General features: G+C 60.0%; 1 protein-coding gene across 1 annotated transcript; it reads left to right on the top strand.

Moving 5' to 3' along the window:
* The first annotated feature begins 1674 nt into the window (after positions 1–1674).
* On the top strand, positions 1675–12918 carry PRPF31 (pre-mRNA processing factor 31). The gene is given in 11 exon segments (XM_014528102.1): positions 1675–2079; positions 2169–2290; positions 4937–5186; positions 6017–6123; positions 6675–6844; positions 8920–9069; positions 10051–10148; positions 11443–11538; positions 11540–11577; positions 11742–11814; positions 12311–12918. Coding segments are annotated over 11 exon segments (1635 nt in total). The 5' UTR covers positions 1675–1902; the 3' UTR covers positions 12665–12918.
* Positions 12919–13369: the final 451 nt, after the last annotated feature.

Genomic DNA, 13369 nt, shown 5'->3' with positions numbered 1-13369 from the left:
CACCCCCTGCCCTCGGCGCTCTCCGCCTGGGGCAGCGGTTCTCAACCTGGGGGTCGCGACCCCTTTGGGGATCGAAGGACCCTTTCACAGGGGTCGCCTAAGACCATCGGAAAACATATATAATTCCATATTGTTTTTGTGATGAATCACTATGCTCTCATTATGTTTAATTTGTAACAATGAAAATACAGCCTGCATAGCAGATATTTACAGGACGACTCATAACAGTAGCAAAATTACAGTGAATGAGTAGCCACGAAAATAATTTTATGGTTGGGGGTCAGCACCACATGAGGAACTGTATTAAAGGGTCGCGGCATGAGGAAGGTTGAGAACCACTGGCCTGGGGGGGACGGGTGAAGTCACGGCTCAATCACAAGTATATGGGGTGCCGCCGAGAGCGGGGTGCGGGGGTCAGGGATCCGGGGTACCAGGCGTGAACGGGAGGCTGAGGAGGGGCTGAGCCCCTAAAGGTGATGGTGGCAGGTGGGGGTCAGGCGACGTCCTGGTACCTGCTCCCGGCCGGGCGCTGGGGTAGAGTGAACAGTGAAACGGGCCCTGTTCTCAAGGAAACGGGAGCTTCATGGGGAAGACGGGCCTTAACCAGAGTGTTAGAGCCCTGGCCGGTGTGGCTCAGTGGATAGAGCGCTGGCCTGCAGACGGAAGGGTCCCGGGTTCGATTCCAGGTCAGGGCACAGGCCCGGGTTGCGGGCTCGATCCCCTGTAGGGGGCGTGCAGGAGGCAGCCGATCAATGATTCTCTCTCATTATGGATGTTTCTATCTCCCTCTCCCTTCCTCTCTGAAATCAATAAAATATATATTTTAAAAAAAAACACCCAAAGTGTTAGAAATTTAACTTTATTGTTGTTAATCCTCACCAGAGAGCTTTTTCCCTGTTGCTTTTTAGAGACAGTGGAAGGGAGAGAGGGGAGAGAGAGAGAGAGAGTCTAAACATCAACAGAGAGAGAGAGAGAGAGAGAGAGAGAGAGTCTAAACATCAATGTGAGAGAGACGCATCTATTGGCTGCCTCCCACACGCATCCCGACAGAGATCCAACGTGCAACCCAGGGACAAGCCCTTGACCGGGACTCGAACCCGAGACCCCTCAGTGCACAGGATGACAAATGTTAGGAATTTAGGGTCTCTTAAGTGTTGAGGCAATGGAGTGAGTTCATAGATGTACAAACGGGAGTAGGATCCAGTCTTGCTGGGGTGGGGTTGGGGGGGCAGGTGTCACAGAAAACCCACCACGTCGCCAGACATAATGTTTATGCCTCTACCATATATGGAAAATAATCTATTCAAAGACCTGGAGAAAAGAGACCATAATGTGGTGGGTGTAACGACTAAATGAAATTGTTGATTCATTTACCCGATGTTTCTTTTTTTTTTTTTAAATACATTTTTATTGATTTCAGAGAGGAAGGGAGAGAGCTAGAGAGAAAACATCAATGAGAATCATGGATTGGCTGCCTCCTGCACACCCCACTCTGGGAATCAAGCCCACAACCCGGGCATGTGCCCCGACCTCCTGGTTCATAGGTCGACACTCAACCACTGAGCCACACGGGCCGGGCGGGAGGATGTATCTTTTAAGCCTTAATGAGGGAGGTTGCTGTGTCTTATCAGTGAAGTGACTGTGAGAGGGTAGGTGGTGTGAGTTGTGGCTGGAGATTATCTGGGTTCAGGGGGGTTTGTTCACAGGTTAATGCAGTAGGTGTTTATTGAGCACCTACTATGTGCCATGCACAGTGAGGAACTGGAGAGCAACGCAGATGAAAATGCCGGTCCTTGTGGAGCCTGCGTGCTAGTGGGGCGGACGAGGATGGACCAGGGCCTCCTGGGGGGGAGCCCCTCTCGGTAATGAGGGGACCCCTGCTCTCCCCCAGTAGGCCTCGGGATGTCTCTGGCAGACGAGCTCCTGGCCGACCTCGAGGAGGCGGCGGAAGAGGAGGAAGGAGGAAGCTATGGGGAGGAGGAAGAGGAGCCGGCGATCGAGGATGTGCAGGAGGAGACACAGCTGGATCTTTCCGGGGATTCGGTCAAGAGCATCGCCAAGCTGTGGGACAGCAAGATGGTGAGCGGCCTCGGGCGGGAGCTCGGAGGGCGCGGCGGGCAGGGCCTCTCTCCGGCCATCCTGGGAGCTGACCTGCCTCTCCTCCCCAGTTTGCTGAGATCATGATGAAGATCGAGGAGTACATCAGCAAGCAAGCCAAAGCTTCGGAAGGTACCCCCTGCCTCCCCTCGGCCTCGCCCACCGCCTGGTCCCCCGCCTTGCACTGCTTGTGGCTTTGAAAGCTGGGTCACTCCCCCTCCCGGCCTTTTCGAGCCCTCTTCTCCTCCATCCCAGCCCGGTCCCCTTCTCTCCCGAAAAGATGCTGCATTTTACAGTGTTCACCATTCGCCTAGGACTTCTGTCCGGGTTTCTAAGCGGTCACATGACCAGTTCCTGGGGTTTCGCTACTTGTCCTGTTTACTTCACATTTTTTGTTTGGTTGTTTTTTTTAGCACCCGGTTTTATTTTTTATTTTTCAATTACAGTTGACATACAGTATTATGTTAGTTTCAGGTGTACAGCATAGTGGATACACATAGACCTTACAGAGTGACCCCCCTGATAAGTCTAGTGCCCACTTGGCACCATCCACAGTTGTTACAATATTTTTTTATCTGCATCCCCCTGACTATTTTGTTTTTGTGTGGGGTTTTTTTTTTATGTGTGTGTGGGTTTTTTAAATATATATTTTGTTGATTTCAGAGAGGAAGGGAGAAGGAGAGAGAGATAAAAACATCAGTGATGTTTAGAAACATCAGTGATGAGAGAGAATCACTGGGATCCAGCCCGAAAACCAGGCATGTGCCTTTGACCGGGAATCGAACTGTGGCCTCCTGGTTCATTGGCTGAGGCTCAACCACTGAGCCATGCCGGCCGGGCTCCCCCTGATTGTTCTGTAACTGCCAATTTGTACTTCTTTTTATATATATACATATTTTATTGATTTTTTTACAGAGAGGAAGGGAGAGGGATAGAGAGCCAGAAACATCGAAGAGAGAGAAACATTGATCAGCTGCCTCCTGCACACCCCCTACTGGGGATGTGCCAGAGAAAGGGGGAGAGAGAGAGAGAGAGAGAGAGAGAGAGAGAGAGAGAGAAACATCAGAGATGAGAGAGAATCACTGGGATCCAGCCCGAAAACCGGGCATGTGCCCTTGACCGGGAATCGAACCCTGACCTCCTGGTTCATTGGCCGACGCTCAACCCCTGAGCCACGCCGGCCGGGCTCCCCCTGACTGTTCTGTAACTGCCAATTTGTACTTCTTAGTCCCTTCACCTTTTCCACCCAGCCTCCCAACCCCCATTCCACATTTTCTTTAAATTGGCGGTTCTCAACTTGTGGGTCTCGACCCCTTTGGCGGTCGAACGACCCTTTCACAGGGGTCGCCTGAGACCATCCTGCATATCAGATATTTACATTATGATTCATAACAGTAGCAACATTACAGTTATGAAGTAGCAACGAAAATAATTTTATGGTTGGGTCACAACATGAGGAACTGTATTTAAAGGGCCAGAAGGCGGAGAACCACTGCTCTTATCTCTGATTTCAGAAGAACAAGCATTTCTCTCTCCTTAAAGGAACTCAAAGCATTAGAAACAAATGAGATTTGTGGGAGGAAGCAGAATAGAGGGGACAAGGTGAGGTGGAATAGAGGGGCAGGGAGAAGTGATAGAGGAGCCTAGTAGCAGGCAGGCCTGTTCAAAACTTAGCAGTGAACCAACGTGGTGGGTCCAGTGCACAGACGTGAGGGTGCTCAGAAGGGCAGGGCGTGCTGAGTTCTAATGCCCTCACTTCCGTGGAGACTCTGGCTGAGAACTGAGGCCCAACTCAGGACCTGAAGTCCTCTGGCCGTCCTGCCTGTCAGCTAGCCTCCCCGCACCATGTTCTCTTCCACACACAGGCTAGGCCCACCCACGTGCAGAATCCTGCTCTCCTGTATTTCTGCACCGAGATCCCCAGAGGCCCAGAAATGCACCTGAATGTCTGCCTAACCATTTCCTACCTCGAGTCACAAAGTTGCTGACAAAGAAGCGTATCACAGAAAGGCACACTGAGAAAAGGACCTATTGGTGGGGGGGGGGGGGAACAGGCAGGATCCCGCTGGCCGCTCCCCGAGCCCCTCCTATTGCCTGAGTCCGGCCTCTGCTGCTGTGGCAGGGGCTGAACGAAGAAGGAAGTGCACTTCCCCCTCGCGTGGAAGTCCAGGCTGGGGCCCTGGTGTCGGAGTGTCTGCTGCCCAGGCTCTTTATTTATTTACTTTCTTGGGGGGGGGGGGGGGGGGGAACAGGCAGGATCCCGCTGGCCGCTCCCCGAGCCCCTCCTATTGCCTGAGTCCGGCCTCTGCTGCTGTGGCAGGGGCTGAACGAAGAAGGAAGTGCACTTCCCCCTCGCGTGGAAGTCCAGGCTGGGGCCCTGGTGTCGGAGTGTCTGCTGCCCAGGCTCTTCATTTATTTATTTTCTTAAATATGTTTTTATTGATTTTTAGAGAGAGAGGGACAGAGAGATAGGAACATGAATGAGAGAGACATCGATTGGCTGCCTCCTGTGTTCCCCGCCCCCAAACCGGGGATGGAGCCCACAACCTGGGCATGTGCCCTGACCGGGAATCGAACCAGGGACCTTTTGGTTCATGGGTCAACGCTCAACCACTGAGCCTGAGCCACACCGGCCAGGCCAGGCTCTTGTTATCTTGTTGATCTGCTGCCTGTTTCGTGGTCCAAGGTGACTGCCCACATCCAGCCATCGCCTCCACATCCCCACCAGCAAGACAGGGCAGAGCAGAGGGCACAGCTCTCCTCTTCAAGGGGTGCCCTGGAGGCTGCACGTGTCACCTCTAGACCAGAACTAGCTCATTCCGGCCTGTCCAGCAGCGAGGGAGCAGGAAGTGGGCCCTTTATTCTTTGTGTCCTTGCGCCCCGCGAAGCTCAGGGGTTCGGTTACTAAAGTGAGAGGGGGAAGTGGATGTGGGGGACAGCCAGCCGTCCGCCTGTCCCCTCATCAGATGCCTCCCGCCCCGCCCACCTCAGACATCATCCACAAGTTCATCCGGGACAAGTACTCGAAGCGCTTCCCCGAGCTGGAGTCGCTGGTCCCCAACGCACTGGATTACATCCGTACGGTCAAGGTGGGTGCGGGTGGGCTCCGTGTGGGGGGGAGGCAGGCCCCGCCCTGGGACCCTGGGGGGGGTGAGCACAGGAGCAGGGGACAAGGGGACAAGCTCAGTTAGTGACGACGGAGGCCCCAGCCGCCTCCCTCGCCCTCGGGGCTTGGAGGCTCTGGAGGGGTGACTGACGGCGGGTCCAGCTGCTGCCAGCTGTGGAGCCTGGAAAGGAGGTTCTCACGGCTCCTCCGCCCCACCCTCGGCTCCCTGGCTCTCCGGAGAGGGGTCTCCCGAGGGGGTAGTGGCCCAGGGAGCGGGAGGGAGATGAGGGGCGCCCACTCCCTCTGGTGGACGGAGCAGGGGGTGTGGAGAGCTGACAAGGGGCAGCTGTGCAGAGATTCGGGGGAAGAGCGTGAAGTGTCAGGACCCCGAGAGGGTAAGGAGCCCTGCGGGTTCAGGGAACGAGGAACAGGAAGTGAGGAGGCGAGTTGACAAGGTCTGGTCACACCTGATCTCTAAGCCCCAGAGGTGAAGGCAGGGACGCCCGCCCGGAGGCTCCCACGTGTCCCCGAGGTGAGGGCGGCGGCCAGGGGCGTCCGTGCAGGGAGTTAGATGGTCAGATTGGCGCTCTGAGTGGCCAGTTGCTCCAGTCCGTTCTGCATCAGCCACACGGGGCAGGCGGAGCTGGTGCTTGGAGCACTGACGCTCGGAGCCGGTGGGGGCGGGAGAGGCACCTGCGCACAGACCCCAGCTTCCCCGCACCCGGAAGGGACCGAGCGGGGGCAGGAGCAAGAGGGTCTGGGGCCTCCCCAGGCCTCCGTGCCGCCTGTCCATCGCCGCCTCCTCACCCCCAGGAGCTGGGCAACAGCCTGGACAAGTGCAAGAACAACGAGAACCTGCAGCAGATCCTGACCAACGCCACCATCATGGTGGTCAGCGTGACCGCCTCCACCACCCAGGGGTGCGTACGCCGCCGGGAGGGGAGGAGGCGCTGGGCCCAGCTGGCAGCAGGCGCGATCCTGGGGTCCCAGTGGCACAGGTGTCGGTCTCGGGGGACAGTTCACTTCAGTGCCAGCCAGGCAGCAGGCTGGGCTCGGGGTCCCCACTGAGTGAGAAGCCAGCCTGGTCCTGTGGGATGGGGCTCTCCCTCGGGCTGTCATCCTGGTCCTCGAACAAGTGAACAAGCGTTGGCAGGTCCCCGGATGGGGTTACAGAACTAGCAGCTTGGAGGTGGCCCTGCCCTCTCAGCTCCTGTCGGGGAGAAGGAAGGTGCATGCACAGGTCAAAGGCCAAAGCCACAGGCTGGACCGAGCTCTCTGCGGGGTAACAGCAGGCCCCCCCGCTTGCCACTGCCGAGGGGTGATTGTCCTGAGGCTGCACACGCCTGCATGCGTGCACACAAACACGCATGTGCACACAGCTGGGGGCGGGGCTCCCACAGCAGTCAGGCAGGGAACCCAGGGGGCTGGGTCTGTCCGGGGTCCCAGCCATGTGGTCCCCCCTTCCCTGCAGGCAGCAGCTGTCGGAGGAGGAGCTGGAGCGGCTGGAGGAGGCCTGCGACATGGCGCTGGAGCTGAACGCCTCCAAGCACCGCATCTACGAGTACGTGGAGTCCCGCATGTCCTTCATCGCGCCCAACCTCTCCATCATCATCGGGGCGTCCACGGCCGCCAAGATCATGGGTGAGCCCGGGGCCGGGAGGGGGGCCTGTGTCCTCCGCGAGATGGGGCCTGGTCCTGGCAGGGGGTCCCCACTGTAGGGGGGTTCCCGCTCCTGGGCTCCTGGCCCCTTTAACCAGAAACACTCGCAGGGTGTTGGGTAAAGCAGCTGTGTTTTCGGGCCTGGTCTGCCACCAGAAAGGCTTCAACCACTGAGACTTATTGTCGCCCTGTCCTGCCGGCTGGGGCCCAAGATCTCGGTGCGGGCAGGGCTGGTCCCCCTAAGGATGTAGACACCGGCTCCCCGTGCGGTCACATGGCCGTCCCTCTGTGTGTGTCCGTGTCCCAACCTCCTTTTAAGGGCACCAGTCAGATTTAATTGGGGCCAATCCTGTGATGTCACGTCACTTTAATCACCTCTTTATGGGCCCCACTTCCAGATACGTCTCATTCTGAGCACGGGGTGGGGTGAGGACGCCAACAGGTGAAGTTTGGGGCCAGAGCTGGGCCCCTCGCAGCCGCCTTCAGGGCAGGTGTGTGCAGTCGCAGGTGGGAACTCAGTGTGGGGTCCTGCTCCCTCCCACTGGCCTCGCTGCCTTGGGCAGGCGACCTCGCGTGCCTCCGTTTCCCCAGGGGTGGCTGGGGTGCGCTGGTTTCCTGTGGCGGCTGCGACAAATGACCACAAACCGAGCTCCTTAAGCAGCCCCCACCCTCTCCGTCACCTCGTGATTCTGGACATTCCTTCACGGAGGCTCTGGAGGACTGGCTCCTGGCCTGTTCCCACCTCTGGGGGCGCCCGCGTCCCTTGCTCGTGCCCCTCCCTCCTGCTCACTTTGCTCTCACGTCTGTGACTGACACCGCCTTCCTCTTCCACCTTGAAGGGCCCTTTGTGGGGGCATTGAGCCCGGCTCCTCCAGGGCAATCACCCCAATTCAGGATCTTTGACGTAATGGCCTGCAGACAAACCGAGCTCCTTAAGCAGCCCCCACCCTCTCCGTCACCTCGTGATTCTGGACATTCCTTCACGGAGGCTCCGGAGGACTATCTCCTGGCCTGTTCCCGCCTCTGGAGGCGCCCGCGTCCCTTGCTCGTGCCCCCGCCCTCCTGCTCACTTTGTCAGTCACGTCTGTGACTGACACCGCCTTCCTCTTCCACCTTGAAGGGCCCTTTGTGGGGGCATTGAGCCCGGCTCCTCCAGGGCAATCACCCCAATTCGGGGTCTTTGACGTAATGGCCTGCAGAGGCCCTTTGGCCACGAAAGGCACCGTGGGGATTGCGATGGCCTCTCGGGGCTGTTCTGCCCCCAGTGGGTTGGCGCGCTGTGTTTGAGGCTCACTTTAGTGGTTCCTGTGGTTGATGACAGTTTCCCTTAAAGACACCCAGCACCAGCCAGCTCACAGCAGGCCCCTCAGCGGTGGAGGTATTTCCCTCAGAGAGCCCTCTTCCCGCACCCCCTGCAGACCAGCTCAGGGAACCCCAGTGCTGCACACCAGGCCCTGTGGTTGGCACGCCCCAGGCGGGCTGTGCTGCTTCTCCGACTTGAGTTAGGTTCCTCTTGGGCCATTTGCTCGCTATGCACCCTCAGGCAAGTTGCTCACCTCTCTGAGCTTCCTCCACATAGGATTGCGATGGCCTCTCGGGGCTGTTCTGCCCCCAGTGGGTTGGCGCGCTGTGTTTGAGGCTCACTTTAGTGGTTCCTGTGGTTGATGACAGTTTCCCTTAAAGACACCCAGCACCAGCCAGCTCACAGCAGGCCCCTCAGCGGTGGAGGTATTTCCCTCAGAGAGCCCTCTTCCTGCCCCCGCTGCAGACCAGCTCAGGGAACCCCGGTGCTGCACACCAGGCCCTGTGGTTGGCACGCCCCGAGGCAGGCTGTGCTGCTTCTCCGACTTGAGTTAGGCTCTTTTCGGGCCATTTGCTCGCTGTGCACCCTCAGGCAAGTTGCTGACCTCTCTGAGCTTCCTCCACATCCCCCCTCTGAAATGAGAGGCCCTCCCTGGCGGGGCCACCATGGCATCCAACCAGAGACTCGGTAAAGGCACATGGACAAATGGCCCTGCTCTCCTCACCGCCTCCCCTTCTTCCCCCGCCCGCTGCAGGGGTGGCCGGCGGCCTGACCAACCTCTCCAAGATGCCCGCCTGCAACATCATGCTGCTGGGGGCCCAGCGCAAGACGCTGTCGGGCTTCTCGTCCACCTCCGTGCTGCCCCACACCGGCTACATCTACCACAGCGACATCGTGCAGTCCCTGCCCCCGGTGAGCCTCCTCCCATTGGCTGAGGGCTGGTGGGGACCCTGGGACGGTGGCGCGGGGGTGAGAACAGGGACGCTGGGGCACATGCGCTGGGGTTGGGATCTGGCAGCACCACTTGCTGGTTAGGTGACCTCACGCAAGAGGCCTGAGCTCTGCCTCTGTCTTTCCATCTGTAAAGTGGGGAGAACAGCCTGCTTCTCCGTCATGATGCCCACTCATCCGGGCAGCCTCGCACCTGACAAGTGACGTCAGCCTTAGCCTGCCCGTCCGGGCTTCCCCAAGGCGCCCTCAGGCTCAGCGACCCACTCGGGGTCACAGTTCACCACAGGAGAGGGCAGTAACGTCAGCCCAGGGGAGAAGCCCGAGGGCAGGGCCCAGGAGTGCCCGCCGTCAGGCACGGTCCTCTCCCAGCACCGATGTGTGACACATGCACAGCACCTCCAGCCAGGCCTCCCTGCTCACAGTCTGCTGGGCTTGGTTACGCAGCGTGGCTGAGCCCCGTCTCCGGGTTGACCGATACCCTGTAACCCAAAGACCCCCCTAACTCACAGGGTTCCTGCCTGGCCAGACCAGACCCCGTAGAGGCAGGCTAGGTCTGCACTGCTCCAGCTGCTGCTGACTTCATTGTTGGTGTAACTATCACTAACGAGACCTGTGGCCACAGGTTTCCCACGCGCATCGTGGTGTCCCCAGGGCACAGGCCGCCTTTTCTCTCGTGTTCTCAGTGCTACCTGCACGTTTCCTGTTTTAATCCTAACACACTTCGCCTTTGGTCTGTGATATTTCCCGTCCGGAGCAGTGTAGTAGGTTGTCTGTCAAACCAGGTTAAGCTTTTAAAGAGTAGTTTGAAGAAAGCGTTGGCGACGATGCTTTGCTGCCGCAACACGCTGTCACAGTGACGCACGGCACGAGGGTGGCCGCGGCCAGGCAGGAACGGGCCGGGGGCTAGCGTTCGGGAGCCCCGTGGCCTCGGTGATGCCCCCGGATCTCCGGCGGAAAGCGGCCCGCCTGGTGGCCGCCAAGTGCACGCTGGCAGCCCGCGTGGACAGCTTCCACGAGAGCACGGAGGGGAAGGTGAGGGGCCGGCGTCTGAGCCCGTGGGCTGTGGGCTGTGGGCTGTCCAGGGAGAGCGATTGTCCTGAAAGGTGGTGTCTACTGTGGCCCCAAGGTCACCACCCCCACAACCCCCATCAACTCCCCCCCTCAAACCCCCCCATCTGCTTCCTGTCGCCGCTGCTCTTAGCAAGTGACCAGACGCCGTGGCTCAGTGCAGCGCAGGGGCAGGAGCTCACAGGCCTTGGTCAGGGTCCGGAATGGGTTCTGCTGGGTTACACCAAGGTGTCTCCGAGTTGTTCCTCTGGGCCCCGGCGGGGGGCGGGGGGGTCCCGGGCCCTCCCACTTCCAGAGGCCCCTCCCTCCAGTGTGTGGCCTCCCAGCTGCCAGAGAGGGACTGGCCCACACCCTCCCCATCTCTCCCCATCTCCTGACCTTAACCTGACATGTTCACAGGGACGGAGACTCCCGCGTGGACCCTTTGGGGATGGGGTGGGGGCCGCCATTCTTTGCTGCTGGGCTAGGACCTGTCCCCCCACCAGCCTACCCCCGTCTTCTAGGCTGACTTGTTCCGAGAGAGGAGAGACGCTTGCTGTCTTGTGCATTGTTGCCCAAGCACCCAGCCTGGCGGCAGCCAGGGCTCCAGGCTCTCTCTCTCCCCCTCTCTCCCTCTTCCCTTCCCAAGCGCCCCCTGGTCTGGAGGCTGGGGTGCGGGGTGAGCAGCACAGACCAAGGCCCTGCCTCGGGGCATTTATATTCCAGTTGGAGGGGGAGGAGACAGTAGGTAAACCTGGGGTGTGTCCCGTGTGCCGGGTCAGGGCCAGGAGAGAAGCGAGGGCGTTGGGTCCCAGGGAGGGAGGGCTTCACGGGGACCTGAGTGAGGTTGGCAGGCAGATCTCGAACCTCGTGTGCACTGGGGAGGTCAGTGCCAAGGCCCTGAGGCGGGTGCACAGCCAGCCTGGGAGGGGGCCGCGGGCAGACCAGGGGCTGTGGGCCTTGGGGTGCTCGGACTCTGGACACGCTGAGAAGAGGCCGATTTGGGGTCTTCCCTGAAGAAGAGCCCTTGGGATGGGCGGGGTCAGAGAGAAGTGGGGCGGAGGCTGACCGACCCCCAGGCGTCCCCCCTTGCTGACCTGCGGGGAGCGAGGGTGGGAGCTGGGGCGGGCAGGTGTTCTCGGGCTGTGGTGTCCGGGTGTCGAGGAGACAGTTGTCTCGGGGGACCAGTTGGGGATCGGTGGGTCTCGGGTGGAGCTCGCCCCCAAGAGCCAGGGGCGGCTGAGGTCCCAGCAGCCGCAGCCCCTCTCGTGCCCCACAGGTGGGCTACGAACTCAAGGACGAGATCGAGCGGAAGTTCGACAAGTGGCAGGAGCCTCCCCCTGTGAAGCAGGTGAAGCCGCTGCCTGCGCCCCTCGCCCCTCGATGGGCAGCGCAAGAAGCGAGGCGGCCGCAGGTATCGCAAAATGAAGGAGCGGCTGGGGCTGACGGAGATCCGCAAGCAGGCCGACCGCATGAGCTTCGGAGAGATCGAGGAAGACGCCTACCAGGAGGACCTGGGCTTCAGCCTGGGCCACCTGGGCAAGTCGGGCAGTGGGCGCATCGGTGCCCTGTCCTCAGGTATCGCAAAATGAAGGAGCGGCTGGGGCTGACGGAGATCCGGAAGCAGGCCAACCGCATGAGCTTCGGAGAGGTGGGCCCCGGCCCTCCCAGCCGGCCCCGCCCCTGCTGTGCTCCTGTCTATGGCTGTCTGTCTATGGCCCCTCGGATCTGGGGCACCACCCAGCCTCCTCCCTGGCCCCCCAGCCCCAAGGGACTCACACCACCCCCAGCCCCGGACCCCTCACCCCAAGGCTCTGCGTCAACCCAGGATCCTGGTCTGGGCCCTGCCGGCCACCCCGGCCCCTCCTCCCTGCCCTTCCCATGCCCTGGGTCGCATGCCCTCCCCAGTCTCATCCGAGCACCCTCCTGGTCCCATGAGAACCGCACACACCCCCCCCACCTGTCAGCTTGGGAAGCAGTCACAGGATCCAGCTCCTCACGGCCCCGCTACTGGGGCCTCAGCAAGGCTCACTGCTCTCGGGGCCCACGGGCGCCTGAACTGGGGCCCCAGGACTGGCTGGTGGGACAGAGGATGGGGCTTCTAGCTGATCAGGGTGACTGACTCCAGATGCCTCGCCCTCCCCCAGATCGAGGAGGACGCCTACCAGGAGGACCTGGGCTTCAGCCTGGGCCACCTGGGCAAGTCGGGCAGTGGGCGCGTGCGGCAGACGCAGGTGAACGAGGCCACCAAAGCCAGGATCTCCAAGACGCTGCAGCGGACCCTGCAGAAGCAGAGTGTGGTGTGCGGCGGGAAGTCCACCATCCGCGACCGCTCCTCGGGCACCGTCTCCAGTGTGGCCTTCACCCCGCTCCAGGGCCTGGAGGTTGTGAACCCACAAGCGGCCGAGAAGAAGGTGGCTGAGGCCAACCAGAAGTACTTCTCCAGCATGGCCGAGTTCCTCAAGGTCAAGGGCGAGAAGAACGGCATCATGTCCACCTGAGGGCGCACCCTGGGTGGCCGCCCACGGCAGACGTGGAGGCCATGTGCTCCCAAGGGGTCAGGGCTGGGAGCTCCGATGGGGGGAGCCCGCCATTGCCCAGTGCCCGGACTGTCCAGGGGGCTGCGGAGACCCCCGCACCGAGGTCGCCGCCCCAGTTGGGGGCAGAGCGGTCCCCACCACACCTCGTTTTTGCTATTTTAACTGGGAAAGGAGATACTTTTGGGGAAAGTGTGATTAAAAGCACATTGTCTAAAAAAATAAAAATAAAATAAAATAAAAATAAGACAGAACCTGGCTGGAGATCCTGGCTGGAACCCGGCTAGAGAACCTTGCTAGGCTGCTGATCAACTGAACGCTCTTTGTGTCATTCCTTCTTCGCCAACTCCGTCCACACCTTTGGGAACCCCTGGACCTCCTGGGGTTGGACCCCAACAGGGCATGACGTGGAGGCCATGTGCTCCCAAGGGGTCAGGGCTGGGGGCTCCGATGGGGGGAGCCCGCCAGTGCCCAGTGCCCGGACTGTCCAGGGGGGTGCGGAGGCCCCCGCACCGAGGTTGCCGCCCCAGTTGGCAGAGCGGTCCCCACCACACCTCGTTTTTGTTATTTTAACTGGGAAAGGAGATACTTTTTGGAAAAGTGTGATTAAAAGCACATTGTCTGAATTTGATTGATTGTCAAGCACTGGAGGAGTCAGAGCTACCGGGT

The sequence above is a fragment of the Myotis brandtii genome, unplaced genomic scaffold, assembly GCF_000412655.1.
Source record: "Myotis brandtii unplaced genomic scaffold, ASM41265v1 scaffold619, whole genome shotgun sequence".
In the NCBI taxonomy this organism is placed as follows: domain Eukaryota; kingdom Metazoa; phylum Chordata; class Mammalia; order Chiroptera; family Vespertilionidae; genus Myotis; species Myotis brandtii.
The sequence above is the reverse complement of the archived record's forward strand: the minus strand, read 5'-3'. Positions and strand labels throughout refer to the sequence as shown.